Source organism: Amblyraja radiata, chromosome 1 (assembly GCF_010909765.2).
Source record: "Amblyraja radiata isolate CabotCenter1 chromosome 1, sAmbRad1.1.pri, whole genome shotgun sequence".
Lineage (NCBI taxonomy): Eukaryota > Metazoa > Chordata > Chondrichthyes > Rajiformes > Rajidae > Amblyraja > Amblyraja radiata.
Genome location: NC_045956.1, coordinates 141,491,393 through 141,510,842, shown reverse-complemented (window position 1 = coordinate 141,510,842; position 19,450 = coordinate 141,491,393). Strand labels below are relative to the sequence as shown.

The following is a 19,450-nucleotide window of genomic DNA, read 5'->3' as shown; positions in this document are numbered from 1 at the left end:
AAATTGCGAAAATAGACACAATGTTGGAGTAACTCAGCGGGATAGGCAGCACCTCTGGATAGAAGGAATGGGTGATCTGTCGGGTCGAGACCCCACTTCAGACCTCTTCATATCCTAAAGTACATTATAACTATTGACTGACTAAGATGAAATGCAGCTGAAGCTGATGATTTTCCTCCACTTAAATAATTCAAAAAAAAAGATAAGCTAATATCAACACTGACATGGGTATGACAGCACAATCTTGCAGACTTTTAATTGGCTTGGTGTTGTACATTCCATTCAAGTTAAGCTGGCCAAAATAGAGTTGCAGGGATATTTATACAGTTTAAATATCATTCTTTAACCCTATAGGTTATAGCACATAAAATGCTGGCCCAGATATTTTTAATATGAAGAAGATTCTGACCTCCAATACCCTTCCGGGTGTACACTCCAGTTCTCTCTTCTCCCACTAATGGGCTCTCACTAATCACCTGACTCAAGCCTCTGAATCATTTTGAAAACCTCAGCTGCCATGACAAAAGAAAAAACATCCTCAAACACATCCTGGTCAAGCTGTTGCCTCACAGGATCAGTATGAAGAAGGGTCCCCACCCGAAACGTCACCCATTCCTTCTCTCCAGCGATGCTGCCTGTCCCGCTGAGTTACTCCAGCATTATAACCATATAACAATTACAGCACGGAAACAGGCCATCTCGGCCCTACAAGTCCGTGCCGAACAACTTTTTTCCCTTAGTCCCACCTGCCTGCACTCATACCATAACCCTCCATTCCCTTCTCATCCATATGCCTATCCAATTTATTTTTAAATGATACCAACGAACCTGTCGCCACCACTTCCACTGGAAGCTCATTCCACACCGCGACCACTTATGTGTCTCGAGTGGAGTTTGCACATTCTCCTTGTGACCACATTCCAAACACATGCAGGTTTGTAGATTAAGTGGCCTGTAAATTGTCCTGAGTACGTAAGATGTGGATGTGAAAGTGCAATAACGTAGCACTTGTGTGAACGGATGGCCTTGGTGGGCTGAAGGCCCTGTTGCCATCCTGTGATACAAAACTAAATCTCTGCCACTTTAGGCGTTGTCCCTTATTGCAGGGACCAAAATATGACATTGTACTCTAGGTGTGTCCTAACCAGTGGTGTAGGTACAGCAATACTTCTCTGCTTTTAAATTATTTTCCTTGCCCAAATAAAGGTATGTTTTAGGTATGCCTCCTTACCTGCCTTCCCTGTCACCTCTAATCTAAGGGAATGTAACTCCAAGATCTGTGTTCTATTATTCAGTGGGCAAATAAGTGGCAGATGAAATACGAATTCCCCAACATTTTCGCCACCTCCAATGGGATCTCACCACTAGCCACATCTTCCCATCTTCACTCCTTTCAGCCAAGACCGTTCCCTCCGCAACATCCTGGTTAACTCATCCCTTTCCATCCAAACCATCTCCTCCCCAGGTACTTTCCCCTGCAACCGCAGGAGATGCAACACCTGTCCCTTTACCTCCTCCCTCGACTCTGTCCAGGTACCCTGACAGCCCTTTCAGGGGGGGGGGGCAGAGGTTCACTTACACCTCCTCCAACCTCATCTGTGTCCGCTGGTCCAGGTGTGGACTCCTATATATCGGCGAGACCAAGTGTAGGCTCAGCGATAGTTTTGCTGAACACCTCCACTCTGTCTGCCTAGAGTCTAGACCAACATGATCTCCCGATTGCTCAGCACTTTAACTCCCCCTTCTATAATGCCCTTGCTGTCCTCTGTGAGAGTGAGACCCAATGTAAATTGGAGGAACAGCACCCCATATTTCGCTTGGGCAGCTTACCCCACCCAGTGGTATATTGACTTCTCTAACTTCAAGTAATCCTTGCTTTCCCTCTTTTCATCCCACCCCATCCTAGTTCTTCAACCAGTCTAACTGTCCTCCTGATTAAATTTTACATTATGCCTCGTTGTCACCTTCCCCTCGATAACAATGATCTATTCTACATTTTCCTTTTATCCTCGTCTTTTGATCTCTTTTCGCACCTTACCCTACCATATCTCGTTTCCCTCTTCACTGTCTCTCAGTCTGGTCTCGACCTAAAATATCATCCCATTCCTTCGATCCATTGCTCAATCTGTCCCGCTGAGTTACTTCAGCATTTTGTCCATCTTTGGTGTAAACCAGCATCTGCAGTTCCTTCCTACAGAAGATAGACCCAAAAAGCTGGAGTAACTCAGCAGGACAGGCAGCATCTCTGGAGAGAAGAAATGGGTGACGTTTCGGATCGAGACCCTTCTGCAGACATATTTATTCCCTTACTTGATTACAACCACAACATACATTACCTTGCATTTATCTGGATTTAATTCCTTTTCCCCACTTGATCACTTTCTGTTGCCTATAATAACGTACTCACTAACTGGTATGGCATTATATGCAAATCTTGTTAAATGTATGGCCCACGATGTATTGTAAGGCCCTACCATTGATCCCTGTGGAGCTTCCCAGTCTCTCAACTCCTGTTAGTCATTGTGCCTTGCTTTCTGCCATTCTGGTAACTTTGCATTCAGCCTGCCACTTGTCCTTGAAACGTGTTGATTTTGCTTAATTTTCTTTGTGGGGCATGGCCTGCAGGAATTTTATGGCAATTTATAATCAAATGTGCAGTCATAGTTGAGTAATTTATTGAGATACTAAGTGTAATGTTAATTGCTTATGAATGAGTAACCACTGTTCATGAATAGCCTGTTTTCTAAATGATCTGGAATAGCGCCTCAGCCTATCAGTGCGTGTAATATTTGGTATACCCTTTCACCTCTTTAAACAATACTGCTACACTAGCAGACTCCCAAAATCTAGTTTCATGACTACTGCCAAAGAAGATTGAAAAGAAATCGTAGTGGGAGCTGCTAATTCTTCACTTACAGTAATTTTGAAGAACCTAGTAGATATTTGAGAAACCAGAACATGAGGAGGAATGAGGAATTCCCTTGAACGGTTCTGATTCTTCACTTCTCTACCCCAGATAGCTAAGTTGGCTGTTATTGAATGTGCTCACGGTCAACTTGTTAGATCTTTGAACTGTGAGGGATTTGGAGGGAATGAAGAAAAAAGATTTAGAAGAACAAAAACACAAACAACCCTTAACTCCAATATACCGGCAAGATCAGTAAATAAAATTAATAAATAGATAATAGAAATATTAAAATAATATTGCGCATTATATTGCACCACGAATTGTGTTGTGTTGTCCGCAGTGTTGTCTATCTGAGTTTAGTTCTTTTATGGCACATGGGTAGAAACTGTTAATTAGTCTACAAGTGCGGGCCTTCAGAGACCTGTATCACCTCCCAGAGGGCAGCAGAGTGAAAAGGTGGTTGGCAGGGTGGGATGAGTCCTGTTTGATGTTTGTGGCACGGCGTAAGCATCGGGCCCTGTAAATGTCATCCAGGGAGGGTAGTTGAGCGTTTGTGATGCTCTGTGCTGTTTTAATAACTCTCTGTAGTGCCTTCCTTTCAGCCACAGTGCAGCTCGCAAACCACACCAGGATGCCATAGGAGAGGATGCTTTCCACGGCGCACCGGTAGAAGGGCAGCAGCAGGTGCTGTGAAACGTTTGCTCTCCGCAGAGACCTCAGGAAATATAGCTGCTGCTGTGACTTCTTCACGAGAGTGATGGTGTTCACTGTCCATGTGAGGTCCTGGGAGATGTGTATATACCTAGGAACTTAAAATCAGTGACTAAAGTCAGCCATCATCTTACTAAAGATGGAATAACCTAAAAGTTCCGATTTTCCTGCTCTTTTATTCACTCCAGGCTGTATGTTTTGTCAAATTAACAAAAGTGAATGCAAGAAACCCTGACAACCTTTATTTATTCTTTAACTAACACCGAATAAACAAATGCTTATTCAGCTTAGCTGTGGTTTGAATGCTTGTTGAATAAAAACTGCCTGCAGTATTTGTCAACCTAGTAACATTAACAAGAGTAAGCCATTCAGCCCAACAGACATGCTGTACTACTTGCAACCATAATGATATTTTACCTTGATATCGTGTTCCTTTCTGCAATCTCTTGATTTCCTTTAATATTCAAATATCTACAATGCCTAACATGACTACACTAAAACACAGTGGCTTTTTGCTGTTCTTTTGTTACAGAATTCCACAGAAATGTTTATTTCTATTCCTGCACTTATTTTGAGATCATGACCCTTGGTTAAAGATAGTCTAACAAGGGGAAACATCAACTCTAACAGCCTTGCTAAACCCTGTAACATATTGTTTAAGAAGGAACTGCAGATGCTGGAAAATCGAAGGTAGACAAAAGCGCTGGAGAAACTCAGCGGGTGCAGCAGCATCTATGGAACGAAGGAAATAGGCAACGAAACCCAAGGGTTTCGGCCCGAAACATTGCCTATTTCCTTCGCTCCATAGATGCTGCTGCACACGCTGAGTTTCTCCAGCACTTTTGTCTACCCTGTAACATATTTGTGTTTCCAACTTTTTTTTTAAACTTGATTTTAAAAACGTTTTAAATTTAAACTGTTTAATCTCCCCTTCATAAAACAAACTTGCCATTCCAGGATTTAATTTGGTCAGGGGTAGATTAAGTAAATACTGAGATATTGTGAATCAGAATATTTCCATGTGGGCACATGTCCAGGTAATGTAACATGATACATGTAACTGTAAAGGAGTTTTTTTGAAGATTGTTAAAGCAAATTCATATTAACCAAGTATTAAAATGGATTAGGAAAGTAAAAAAAGAAGATGACTAAACAATGTGCTGAAGAAGTTTTATGTATAAAACTTGCAGATCAGTGAAGGTCAGGAGACTAATTAAGTCTGCAGTGTCCTGTTTGAAACCGAGATAACCAGGAACAAATAGATTACATCTGCTATGAACATGCTAACAAAGTAGGGACTTGAAACAAGTATATGAGGGGCAGACTTCTGATTATGAGAGAGAACACAAAGAAATGCATCCAGAAGTCCATTTCAACACAACAAAAGACAAGTTGTAACAAGGTCTGAGACAATTAGCAATGGGCTCCAAGACAATAAATAACTGGGAGTGTGAGAGAGCAAACAAGAATGATAAGAAATAACAAAATCAGCAAAAGAAATAAGCTTGATAATAAAACAAAAATATTATTGAAATGACAAAGAGCACAACTGTTAGGTACCAAGTCAGATCAAATGAAAACATGCAACTATAGATACAGAAATTAGGGGGAAAAGCAAAAGTGATCAAGAGAATAAGAAAACGCAGCATCTTTAAAGGTTCTATGGATAAAGATTACCGTTAGAAAGTCATATAGTGATTAGGTGTGGAAACAGGCCCTGCGGCCCAACTTGCCCACACCGGCCAACATGTCACAGCTATACTAGTCCCACCTGCCTGTGTTTGGCCCACAATCCTTCCAAACCTGTCCTTTCCATGTACCTTTCTAAATGTTTCTTAAATGTTGGGATAGTCCCTGCCTCAACTACCTCCTATAGCAGCTTGTTCCATATCTCCACCACCATGTGTGTGTGAAAAATTTACCCCTCAAATCCTTAAATAAATCTTTTCCCCTTCACTTTAAACCTATGCCCTCTGGTCCTCGATTCACCTGCTCTTGGCGATCTATTCCTCTCATGATTTGACAGACCTTTATAAGATCACGACCAGTTGGTCCTGTCGCCACTGAACACCCAGAGGCTGGGGCCAGAGTAAAAGAATCTCACACGCTTCACCTGTGCTATGATTAAAGAGGAAACATGAATGACATTGACATCAAATGCATAGATTATCTTGCACTGAATGTAGAGTAAGAACTGCCCTGGTTTTATTTACAGTATATATACACAATAGAAAACAATTCTGCATCATGGACAAACCTGAATCTTTAGACTGACTGTAGGAAGGAACTGCAGATGCTGGTTTAAATCGAAGATAGACACGAAATGCTGGAGCAACTCAGCGGGACAGGCAGCATCTCCGGAGAAAAGGAATGGGTCGAGATGTCAGGGGAGTGGGCGGTAGATAGATATGGAAGTGAAAGGTGCCGTCTCCGCACCATCACCCCCCCCACCCGAACCACCACCATTAACCATCAACCCCCCCCCCCCCCCGCCCGAACCACCATCACCACCACTCCTCGCCCACCCGAACCACCACCATCACCACCTTCACCCCCCCCCCACCCGAACCACCATCACCACCACTCCCCGCCCACCTGAACCATCACCATCACCACCACCATCACCAAAGATCCTATAGGATCTTTGACCATCACCATCACCGCCCCCCCCCGCCTACCCGAACCACCACTCGCCCACCATCACTATCATCACCACCACCACTCTCCCCCCGCCCGTCCCCACACCACCATCACCACCACTCTCCCCCAGCCCGTCCCACCACCACTCTCCCCCCGCCCGTCCCCACACCACCATCACCACCACTCTCCCCCCGCCCGTCCCACCACCACCATCACCACCACTCTCCCCCCGCCCGTCCCCACACCACCATCACCACCACTCTCCCCCCGCCCGTCCCCACCACCACCACTCTCCCCCCGCCCGTCCCCACACCACCATCACCACTCTCCCCCCGCCTGTCCCCACCATCACCACCACTCTCCCCCCGCCCGTCCCCACACAACCACCACCATCACTACCACCACTCTCCCCCCGCCCGTCCCCACTCTCGCCGCCGCTCGGCCTCGGCCTTCGCCACATCCCCCTGTGACGTCACGGGGCCTCCCCGCCGCCATATTGCTGGAAAGTCACCCGTTTGCGGGCCGCTCGCTCGCTCCCTCGCTCGTTCTCTCTCCCGGAATCCGCGCCCTCCCTCCCTCGCCTGCCCGGCAACGAGCGACCGCTACATTGATGAAGCCTGTCTGCTGACAAAAAGGCAGCGGGAGCGGCTCTCCTCCTCCTCCTCCTCCTCGCCCCTCTCCCCCCCCCATCGAGCCATGTCGACTCTCACCCACAGGAGCTCCGGCCTTGTCCAGAGGAAAACCGAAGCTTCCAGAAACGCGGAGAAAATCTCCGATGACGACGAGGACCAGAGGGACGAGCAGGACCAAGAGGGCGAGAAGTGCGACTCCAAAGAAACTCGCCTCACCCTGATGGAGGAAGTCTTGCTCTTAGGCCTGAAGGACCGGGAGGTCTGATTTGTTTTATTAGGTTTCACTTTGGATGGCAAGGAAATGTTTTTCTTTTTAAATATGTCGTGAAATGTATTTATATACACGTCGGGTGCCAGCCGTGTAACAGCCAGCCTAACCCGCTAAACGGAAGAACTTTCGACCAGGGGGCGGGTCCTGGGCGTGATTGACGGGAGCGTTAGCCAATGGCGAGGGGGAGCGGCCGCTCTAGAAGCACGTGGTCGAGCAGTTTGTCCAATGGGAGTGAGGGGGAGGCGGGACTTGGGCGAGCGGCCTGCGGTTGGCTGCAAAAGTATACGGTCCCTGCACTTAGACTCCAGTCCAGCTCAGTCCCGCTAGGTGTTGCTGGCAGGCACATCACCCACAACTATGCAACTTAACAAAAACAAACGGACTGCGCAAGGGATGTATCGTTACATGGACAGGACAGTCCGTGGCATTTACTTTGACAGGGTTGGTGGAATAAGTCTAGGACCACAGGTCACAGCCTCACAATAAAGGACTCCATTCGGATGATTTTTTTTTAGAAACATAGAAAATAGGTTGCAGGAGTAGGCCCTTCGAACCAGCACCGTGGCTGATCATCCAAAATCAGTACCCCGTTCTGGCTTTTTTCCCCCCATATCCCTTGATTCCCTCAGCCCTAAGACCTACATCTAACTCTCTTGAAAACATCCTGTGAATTGCCCTCCACTGCCTTCTGTGGCAGAGAATTCCACAGATTCACAACTCTTTGTGAAAAAGTTTTTCCTCATCTCAGTCCTAAATGGCCTGCCCCTTATTCTTAAACTGTGACCCCTGGTTCTGGACTTCCCCCAACATCGGGAACATTTTTCCTGCATCTACCTTGGCCAATCCTCTAGGAATTTTGTATGCTTCTATTAGATCCCCTCTCATCCTTCTAAATTCCTGCGAATACAAGCCCAGTCGACCCATTCTTACATCATACGTCAGTCCCGCCATCCCGGGAATTAACCTGGGAATTTAGTCAGAAGGTGGTGAATCTGTGGAATTCTTTGTCACAGAAGGCTGGATATTTTTAAGGTAGAGATGCATTCTTGATTAGGGTGGTTGTCAGGGGTAATGGGGAGAAGGAAGGAGAATGGGGCTAAGAAGGTAAGATAGATCAGCCATGAGGGAATGGCAGAGTAGACTTGATGGGCTGAATGGCCTAATTCTGCTCCTATCACGTGAATTTATAAACAGGCAATTAAGAGCAATGGAATAGTTACCCTGTCCTCCTGATTTATTCCTGATTAGTGTCTGAAGAAGAGTCTCGACCCAAAACGTCACCCATTCTTTCTCTCCACAAATGCTGCCTGCCCCATTGCCAGCATTTTGTATCTACGATGTAAACCAGCATCTGCAATTCCTTCCTACACGCTCCTGATTAATTTTGTTGTATGCCTCGTTGTCACCTTCCCCATGGCCAACAATGAACCATTCTACATTTCCTTGATTATCATCTACCATTTTCACACCTTACATTCTCTTTGTACCTATCCACTTTCCCTCTTGCCTGGCTCTCAGTCTGAGGAAAGGTTCAACCCAAAATGTCACCCATTCCTTCTCTCCAGAGATGCTGCCTGTCCTGCTGTTACTCTAGCATTTCTTGTCTAATTTTTAATAGAATTCTGAGATGAAATTGAACAGAGAATCTGGAATGTTTATTGCAGATTTACAGTATGTAGTTTCATTGCTTTGGGGCAGTATCAGTGTCCCAGAGTGGTCTCATCGGGACCATGTCGCTGGAGCAAGATGTATCTACTCTTCTGCTCAAACCCTCTTACAATTAAGACCAGCATACTGCTTCATTGCGAATTGTTTTCACAATCCGTATGTTTGTTGAGAAATGCCTTAAAATTTGGGTATTTGTACCTCCCCCTCCCCTGACATCAGTCTGAAGGGTCTCGACCCAAAACGTCATCCATTCTCTCCTGAGATGCTGCCTGTCCCACTGAGTTACTCCAGCATTTTGTATCTAACTTCGGTTTACATCAGCATCTGCAGTTCCTTCCGACATATTTGTAATAATTACTGTATATTGGAGGGAGCAACTTTGAAATCTTGTAACATCTCCAGCACTTGCCATTTATTTAAGAAAGTTTTCTGAACTTTTAACAGCAATTATGTAGTCTTAAATATTTCAGTAATAAAGGGTCCAGATTTGCTGAACAGGCTTGTCTTTCTATTTAAACATATTCAATTAAAGGTTATTTTTAAGTGGTGTCAGGAAACAATTGAGACTTGAGTAATTTTATTTATGTTACATATTATAGCATGAATTTTCAGACTTATAAAGCAAATTTCCAAAATTAGAATTAAACTGATCAGATCTCTTGCATGTTTTATAAAAGGTGTGATTACCTGCAATTGCAGAATATGCAACACCTGTCCAAATACATCCTCCCTCAACTCTGTCCAGGGATAGTCCTTTCAGGTTAGGCAGTTCACTTGCACCTCCTCCAACCTCATCTACTGTATCCGTTGTTCAAGATGGGGACTCTTATACATCGGCGAGATCAAATGTAAACTGGCGATCGTTTCATTGAACACCTTCGTTCAGTCCGCCTGAACCTACCTGATCTCCTGGTTGCAAAACACTTTAATTCTTCTTCCCATTCACACACAGACCTTTCTGTCCAAGGTCTCCTCTATTGTCAGAGTGAGGCTAAAAGCAAATTGGAGGAACAGCATCTCATATTTCGCTTGGGCAGCTTACAGCCCAGTGGTATGAAATGTGATTTCTCTAACTTCAGGTAGCCCTGGCATTCCCACTCTCTATCCCAACCTCACCCGTCGCACTAGCTTCTCGTTTTCACCCCACAAACAGCTAATAATGGCCTGTTTCCTTTATCATCATTATTTTTTTGCATATCTTTCATTCATTGTTCTTGATCTTTCTACATCATCATCCATATCTCTTGTTTCCCTTATCCCTAACCAGTCTGAAGAAGGGTCTCGACCCGAAACGTCACCTATTCCTTCTCTCCCGAGATGCTGCCTGTCTCGCTGTGTTACTCCAGCCTTTTGTGTCCATCATTGTGATTATTAATTAGTTTGGTTTAGAGATACAGCGTGGAATTAGGCCCTTCGGCCCACAGAGTCCATGCAGATCAGCGATCACCCATACACTAGTTCTATCCTGCACACAATGGACAATTTACAGAAGCCAATTAACCTACAAAGCTGCTCGCTTTGGAAAGTGTGAGGAAACCAGAGCACCTGGAGAAAACCCACGCAGTCACAGGGAGAACGTACAAACTCCGTACAGACAGCACCTGTTCAGGCTTCATTTGGAGTATAGAGTTCAGTTGTGGTTGCCCAATTACAGGGAGGATGTGGGAGCTTTGGAAAGGGTGCAGGCGAGGTTTACCAGAATGCTGCTGAGATTAACTGGTACTTGCTATAGGGAGAGGTTGGACAAACATGAGGTGTGTTCTCTGGAATGTTGGAGGTCCAGGAGAAACCTGATGGAAGTATATCAAAGTTATGAGCAGCATGGAGGGGATAGACCTTTTTCGCAGGATGAAAATGCAAAAGACGAGGGTGTGCGAAGCATTAAGGTCAGAGGGGGATCTTTAAAAGAGCCGTGCAGGGCAGGTTGTGTTTTTACATGGTGTGGTCAGTGCGTGGAAGACGCTACTAGGGGTGGTGATGGAAGCAGATACAATAACGACATTTAAGAAGTTTTTAGATAGGCACATGGATATGCATCAAATGGAAGGATATGTATCACCTGTAGGCAGAGGACATTAACTTGGCATTGTGTTCAGTCAGACATTAGGACCAACGAGCCTGCTCCTGGGCTGTACTGTTCTGTTATGTGCACAACTTTCATCTGCAAATTTAAAAAAAAACTTGTATTGCAGAGACTTATGAAGGCAAACGAATGTAGGATTACAGGGACAAAGGCTCCAAAGGCTGGGATTGGACAAATTACTTTTTGGATCGGGACTTCTTCAGTCCTGACCCAAAATGTCTTCTGGCCATATCACCCCACTAAGTTTCTCCAATATATTTTAACACATGGTTCTAATTGTTTAAAATCACTTGCTCCTAAACTGATGAAAACGGAATTAACTTGTTCTGGCATTCCTTTGTGTTGTAACAGTATTTCAATATATTTTTGGGATATCCTAATGCAAATTCCATGTATCTTCTATTGGTGTTTGCATTTCTCAATTTTATTTTTTGTGAAGAGTGCTACAGATTGATGATTTTGCAATTATTAAAGTTTGCAAAGTATTCTTGGCAATAATTTTGAGAAAAAAAGTTTGTTGGTTGTGTTAATCAACATTCCTCACTATAGAAAATTTACATCTGCAGGATGTAGATTATCTACAATGTTTATGAACATGAAGGTGACTGCTTAAAAGTAATCCATTAATGGAAGAACAACCTTACGGCACATTCAAGCACATATCTTTTATGTTGTATGCTCAAATATTGGCTTTTGATTTAAATTTGATATTTGATATACAGGTAGTTCTGCTATAATACAATTGTTGTTCCAAATAAACCTGGTGTTATACAAATCGTGTTTTAACGACTGGTGTGTCAATGGGGGGAAGTGAGTCAGGACGTAGAGAGTTCCAGACTCGCAATGTTATTTTTCCCGCAGGATAGGTTTTCTCGCAATAAGGTTTTTTTGGAGCTGATAAAAACACTGAAGGCTATATGTTACATTGTTTAACAGAGTATCATTGTCAATAGAAGTGATTGCTTGTTAATTTCAATGGTCACCCATGGTTAAAGCAGCAGCTGTGTGCATAAGAGACAATGGTAGACAAAGTGCTGGAGTAAAGCCCCTGTCCCACTTACGTATCCTTGGCACGCAAATTACGCAACCTCGTGGTCGCTTTGAGCCGCGATGGTCCGGAAAAGGTCGGGCGCGATTACATGCGCCCGCACAGCCGTCTGGAGCGTGTGAAGTCATCTGAAGACGGACACAAAATGCTGGAGTAACTCAGCGGGACCGACAGCATCTCTGGAGAAAAGCAATGGGTGATGTTTCGTGTCGAGACTCTTCTTCAGTCTGAAAAGAAGGGTCTTGACCCGAAACGTCACCCATTGCTTCTCTCCAGAGATGCTGCCGGTCCGGCTGAGTTACTCTTGCATTTTGTGTCTATCTTCAATTTTCTTGGCCCCACTCTGGGAGTAGGAGTGGGTGCGGATCCGGACTGCAACGGCCGTGCGCCCCAAGCCGAGTTCGGCGATCGTTTGCCTGCTTCTGCTGCTGTTGGAGGTGAGATGTTGCATCGCGCCAGGGTCTTGGGCCTGTCCCACTTTGGCCGTCAGTTCCGCGACAGGCCGTTGGCACGCGAAGATTTAGTTCACTACAAAAATGTCGCGCACAACTACATACCCCTCCGCGCTTCTAAGTGGGACCGGCCCCGCGTGGCCATACGATGCCCGTACGCCTCAACGCGACCACGAGGTCGCGTAATTTGCGTGCCAAGGACACGTAAGTGGGACAGGTCCTAAACACAAGAAACCCTGCCTGATCTGCTAAGTTACTCCAGCACTTTGTATCATTATTTTTGTTGCGCAGCATTTGCAGTTCCTTGTGTCTAAGAGACAATAGCGTCTGATCAGTGTGTGAAGATTAAATGGAAACTGGGGTTTCTGTACACTGTTCAAATCCAAGACGGTTAATTTTCTGCTTGTCAATTTCCAAAGTAGCTTTTAAGTGGTTCGCTAGTTGCCAGTTGTAATCACGTTATGAGTAATTCAACCCACGTAATACAAATAATGTCCCCTAATTCATCACTTGTGTTATATCCAATTTGTGTTAGGGAAACACGTACGTGTTAGAGCTGAACAACCTGTATAGCACATTCTGAAGAAATAAATATTGCTTGGGACATTACTTGTATTCTCTTCAAGTAGAAAAACTGAGAAGTAAAGTTATGGCCTTGAGTTTAGGAGAATTGCATTTAATATCTGGCTGAAGTTATACTGGTTAAACTACAGTTCAGTTTCCCTAAGTTTTGTTTGAATAGTCACAGATGTTAAACATACGTCAATGCAGTTCGGCAACCTATTAGAATATATTTGTTTACTTTGCATTAGAAATTCATTGATTGGGTCGAAAGTCGATCGGAGTTCTGCAAGGGTCGGTGCTGTGGCCGCTAGTCTTCAAGTTGTATATTAATGATTTGGATGAGGGGATTGAAGGCTTTGCGGCCAGGTTTGTGGATGATACGAAAATAGGTGGAAGGGCAGGTAAAGTAGAGAAAGCAAGGACTCTGCAGAAGGACTTGGACAGGTTGGGAGAATGGGGAGAGAAGTGGCAGATGCAATATAGTGTAGCAAAGTTTGGAGTCGTGCATTTTGGTATTAGGAATAAAGGCGTAGATTATTTTCTAAATGGGGAGAGAGTCCAGAAATCGGAGGTGCAGGATTCCCAAACCGTTAATCTGCAAGTCAAATCAGTAGTAAAGAAAGAAAACTCAATGATAACATTTATTTCAAGAGGGCTTGTATACAAAAACAGGGATGTATTGCTGAAGATCTATAAGGCGCTGGTAAGGCTGCATTTGGAATATTGTGAGCAATTTTGGGCACCATATCTGAAGAAGGACGTGCTGCTCTGGAGAGGAACCAGAGGAGGTTTACAAAGATCCCAGGAATGAGTAGGTTAACCTATGATGAGCATTTGTCAGCACTGGGCCTGTATTCACTGGAAGGTACACGAAAAAGTTGGAGAAACTCAACGGGTGCAGTAGTATCTATGGAGCGAAGGAAATAGGCAACGTTTCGGTCCGAAACCCTTCTTCAGAACAACTTCTGTACGACCACATCCTTACCCAGACTCGATACCACAGCCACATTTGTACGACCAACTGTATTCACTGGAGTTTAGAAGAATGAGGGGGGACCTCATTGAAACATACAGAATAATGAAAGGCTTGGAGAGAGTGGATGTGGAGAGGATGTTTCCACTAGTGGGAGAGTTTAGGACTAGTCCTAACATCAGGACTAGAGTCATAGCATCAGAATTAAAGGACGTTATTTTAGGAAGGAGATGAGGAGAAAGTTATCCATTTGGTGAATCTTTGGAATTATTTTCCACAGAACGATGTGGAGGCCAAGTCAGTGGATATTTTTAAGGCAGAGATAGATAGATTCTTGATTAGTACAGGTGACAGAGGTTATGGGGAGAAGGCAGGAGAATGGGGTTAGGAGGGAGAGATAGATCAGCCATGGTTGAATGGTGTAGACTTGATGGGCCGAATGGCCTAACTCTACTCCTATCACTTATGACCTTATGAGAGTGGTTTAGTTTGGAAATACAGTACGGAAACAGGCCCTTCAGCCTATCGAGACCGCACTGACCAGCGATCCCCGCATATTAACACTACCCTACCCACACTAGGGACAATTTTACATTTATACCAAGCCAACTAATCTACAAACGTGTATGTCATTGGAGTGTGGGAGGAAACCGAAGATCTCAGAGAAAACCCACACAGTCATGGGGAGAACGTACAAACTCCGTACAGTCAGCACCTGTAGTCGGGATCGAACCTGGGCCTCTGGCACTGTAAGGCAGCAACTCTACCGCTGCCCCATCGTGCTGCCGTGGTCTTGGTTCATTAGAGAGATGAGAGTTTTATTGTGCCCATTCCTCCTTCACCTGTTGGTTACTTCATTTTAAATGATGCCAACTTATGTATACCTGCTGGAGAACTTGCTACTCATTGATGTATAACACTATATGAAGAACCTTTTTGTATCTAGTTAAACCTTGCATTGTATACTTGGCATGATGCCAGCTTGAGTGATGTATGGTGCAGTGTTAAAAAAGTGTAGAAAATAGAAATTTAGGTTCGGGTTTATTGTTTAGGTTTATTATTACGTGTACCCGAGGTACAGTGAAACACTTTGTTTTACATGATATCTAATCAGATCAGATAATGCTATACATAAATATAATCAACTCAAACTCAAGTACATTAGGAGGTGCAAGGTGGTAGATACAGAGTGCAGAATATAATGCTCAGCATTGTAAATCATTCAGTAGCTTGATAATGAAGGGGAAGAAACTGTTCCCGAGTCCGGTGGTGCGCATGTATCTTTTGGTCGACGGGAGAAGGAACAATGACAAGGGTGGGACATTTCTTTGATTCTGCTAGCTTTTTCTTCTTGGTTTCTTAGTCCTCCAAAATATTCCAAATGGAATTTAAACTGGAGGTGGTGAAGGGAGGGATTAAGCCAGAAATGGTTATTGGGAAGAAAGAGCTATTTTAAATTTAGTTGCATCTGGTTGGGTAACTATAGTAGGGTGGAGATTAGTCCATGCTTTAATTGTGCGTGGGAAAAACGAATTGCTGTACACATCTGTCTTTGTAGCTGGGATCACAAATTGGATCGAATGCCCTCGTCTGCTCCTAATTGGTTTGGGTTTGGTGTAGGTCTTGTAATCTATGTCGAGCTGACCATTTAACATTTTGTAAAAACAGGTGAAACGGTCTGTCTTGGAGAGGGTTCCACCCCAGAGAATTCAGAAGTTTGGTGACACTCGCTTCTCTCTCATAGGTGTTAGTAACAAATCGAGCTGCCTGTCTTTGGAAACGTTCGATGGAATAAATGTTTTTATTTGTGTATGGGTCCCATGCTGCAACTGCGTAGTCCAAATGAGGTCTAATGAGGGTGAAGTATAGCTTCTCCTTGACAGAAGTTGAACAATGACGAAAGATGACACCTGTTGCTTTCACCGTTGCATGATGAGTCTGACCATTCCAACGCAGATCAGTCTGCAATTTGATGCCAAGATACTTGGTTTGTTTGGATTCTTCAAGGGTGGCACCAAGTATATTGTAAGATGTTTCACCTGGATTCCTCTTTCTGGTGACACGCATGGTTTCACATTTGGAAGGGTTGAACTGCATGCCCCATTGTTATGACCACTCAACCATAGTATCGAGATCCTTTTGGAGAGCATCTTCATCATCAGCTGACTTAATTGGACGGTACAGCAAACAATCATCAGCGAATAGTCTGGTCGTACTTGCGATTTCTTCATGGATGTCATTTATGTAAAGCAAAAATAGATGTGGGCCAAGTACTGTGCCCTGAGATGTACCACTCAACACTGGATGCCAATTGGAGCTCTTTCCGTTCACACACACGCGCTGAAGACGTTTTGTCAGGAAACTGGAAATCCATCGTTTTGTGTTGGAACGAATACCATAGAAGTCAAGCTTCCAAAGCAGTCTCTGGTGTGGGATGACATCAAATGCTTTAGAAAAGTCCAGCACAACTAAATCCGTGATGACGTTACTATCAAGGTGCTTGGCCAGGTCATTTGTCATCAGGATAAGCTGAAACTCACATGATCTATGCCTCCTAAATGCATGTTGGTTGTCAGCAAGAATGTTATGTTTGCTCACGTGTCGCATCAGATTACTATCAATTAAATGCTCCAGCAATTTGCAGCAAGTACTTGTTAGTGAACAGGACGATAATTCGCTGGGTTGGTGGTTGAACCCTTCTTAAAGAGAGGAGTGATGTTAGCCTTCCTCCCATCCAGCGGAACATCACCTGAGTCAAGCGATTGTTGGAAAATGAACTGCAAAACTGGAGCCAGTTCTTCGGCTGCGATCTTGAGGGCTTGATACTGTATCTGATCTGGTCCAATTGCTTTTGTGGTATTGATGTTGAGCAATAACTTCTTGACACCTTCACCTCAATTTTAATAGCAGGCATATCAGCATACGGGCTGGGCGGTAGGACTGGAAATGATGAAGGCTCCACATCTTCCCGGGTGAAAACGTGTTGAAATTGGTTTGCAAGAGCTTCTGCTTTCGCCTGGTCCTCAGTGATCAGACAGTTGTTCACTTTAAGCATCTGGACACCGGTGTTGTCTGTCCGTCTGGATTTCACATATCTCCAAAAAGCCTTGGGTTGCTCTCCCCCAAGAATAGAAGAAACATGTTGTCTATGAGCACTCCTAATTGCACGATCGAATTGCTTTCGCACTCTAGTAAAATTGTCCCAGTCCAGTTTTGTACCCCTTTTTTTGGCATGGATATAAAACTTCTCTTTCTTACTACAGAGACGTTTCAGTTTTGTCGAAAACCAAGGAGGATGCATACGACCCTTAATGAGTTTTTGAGGAACATGATTTGTAACAATATTATTTAAAGAGTTTCTCAGCCACGCCCAGTTGTCTTTTACGGATCTTTTATCTTTTCCAAGGCATCATGAAGTATAGATAGAATCTTTGGTGGAGAGTCTGTGGTCTGTGTGATACACTGGCCTATGTCCACAACTCTCTCCAATTTCTTGCTGTCTTGGGCAGGGTTGATCCCAAACCAAGCTGTGATGCAAGCCGACAGTATGCTTTCTATGGTGCATTTGTAGACATTTGTAAGAGTCATTACCAAATTTCGTCAGTTTGCTAAGGAAGTAGAGGTGTTGGTTTGTCATCAATTTGTTTATCATCAGTTGTTTCAGATTTGTTTTTGCACTTGTTCAGCTATTTCTGCACCACTACACCTCTCTTTCCATATGTGCCACAAATTGTGCTGATATTACTGGCAAGAACAGGCATGAACTCTACCCACATGCCTTCTGCACATGCTGTCATCTCCAGAAGTAGGATACAAAATTGTAAAAAAGCTGTAATTTTAATAATATTCAATTTGAATATATTGAATGTAATTATAATAGTTATTTTTAAAGTGCTGCCAAAGCATTGTTCAGATAAATAATATGCTATTTTATTAAAGAAATTGCTCACGAGACATCTTTTGTAAAACCGTGTCATAAGCTATATTTTAAAAAATGCAGTTTTTCAGTTATTTTATATATACATATATTTTATAACACATGTTCACAGGAGTGTATAGATGTGCATTTCTTATGACAAGCTGGTGTTGCTTATTGCACCTATATGGAATGGCAGATGCATTAATAAACTCTAAACTGCATTTTTTAGTTAATTTAAATTAAATGGCAGCTTCTCTTACCACTGTGTTCCATTAATTACTGCATGCAAGATTATGTAACAGAATCCTGGTTTGTAATTTTTGTAAAGAAAATTAGCATAGGAGAAAGTTTATTGTGCTTTGTTTTACTGGTGATAGAGGGAGTAAATGCTAAACAGGCTATTAAACACGTATTCTGGATGGTCATAGTGTTATACAGTATGGAAATAAGGCCTTCGGCCCAAATCATCCATGCTAACCAAGATGCTACATCTAACCTGATCCCATTTGCTAGTGATTGGCCCTTATCCCTCAAAACGTCTACTGTCCATGTAGCTGCCCAAATATCTTTTAAATATTGTTATCGTACTTGCCACAAATACTTCCTCTGACCAATTGTTTCATATGCCCAACATATGAGTTTTCTGTTTAAAAGTTACCCCTCGGGTTCCTATTATACCTTTCCCCTCTCGCCTTAAAACTATACCCTCTAGTTCTTGATTCTCTTACCCTGGAGAAAAAGACTGTACATCACCCCATCAATTCTCCTCATGATTTTATACGCCTAAAAGATGACCCCTCAACCTTCTGTGCTCCATGGAATGAAGTCCTAGCCTGCCCAACCTTTCTCTGGAGCTTAGGCCTTTGGTTCCTGACAACATTCTCATAATTCTTCTCTGCACTCTTTCCAGTTTATGACTTTTTAGAGCATGATGAGCAAAACTGAATATGATACTCCCAAGTGCTGCTTCTCCAGCGTCTTGTACAACTGTAACGTAACATCCCAACTTCTATACTCAGTTCACTGACTCATGAAGGCCAGTATGCCAAAAGCCTTCTTCACCACTCTTATCTACCAGTGACATCGCTTGTACTCCTATATCCCTCAGCTCTACAGCAGTCCCCATGGCCCTTTTATTCACTGTGATATCCTGCTCTGGTTTGACTTCCCAAAATGCAACACCTCACACTTATCTGAATTAAACTCCATGATCCATTCCTTGACCCACTTGTCCAGCTTATAAATAACACGTTTGTAATTCTTGAAAAGCATCCACACTCTTTACAATACCACATATTTTAGTGTCATTTGCACACTTAATAATTATGCCATACATTTTCATCAAAATTATTGGTACAAACCACTCACAGCAATGGTCCCAAGACCGATTCCTGCAGCCAATCGTAGGCCTCCAGTCTGAAAAACAACCTTCTACCACCACCCTCTTCTTCTTACCATGAAGTAAATTCTGTATCCAGTTAGCTAAAGGGCCTGCCCCACTTACGCCACCTTTACAGGCGACTGCCGGTACTCGTCATAGATTGCCAAAATTTTTAACATGTTGATAATTCAGCGGCGACC

The 19,450-nt window shown here is 43.7% G+C and overlaps 1 protein-coding gene and 1 long non-coding RNA gene across 2 annotated transcripts in view; one reads left to right on the top strand and one right to left on the bottom strand.

The window, feature by feature from the left end:
* Window positions 1-1,602: 1,602 nt before the first annotated feature.
* Window positions 1,603-12,583, bottom strand: LOC116979906. The gene is made up of 3 exons (XR_004413801.1): window positions 12,572-12,583; window positions 8,174-8,179; window positions 1,603-2,068 (listed from the first exon to the last, which is right to left on the bottom strand). It is a non-coding gene; the product is annotated as an uncharacterized LOC116979906 (long non-coding RNA).
* golph3 (golgi phosphoprotein 3) overlaps window positions 6,722-19,450 on the top strand; it is a 55,514-nt gene continuing 42,785 nt past the window's right edge. Inside the window, exon 1 of the mRNA XM_033031833.1 lies at window positions 6,722-7,150. Coding sequence (XP_032887724.1) covers window positions 6,956-7,150 — 195 coding nt within the window. The 5' untranslated portion in view covers window positions 6,722-6,955. The remainder of the gene's footprint in view (window positions 7,151-19,450) is intronic.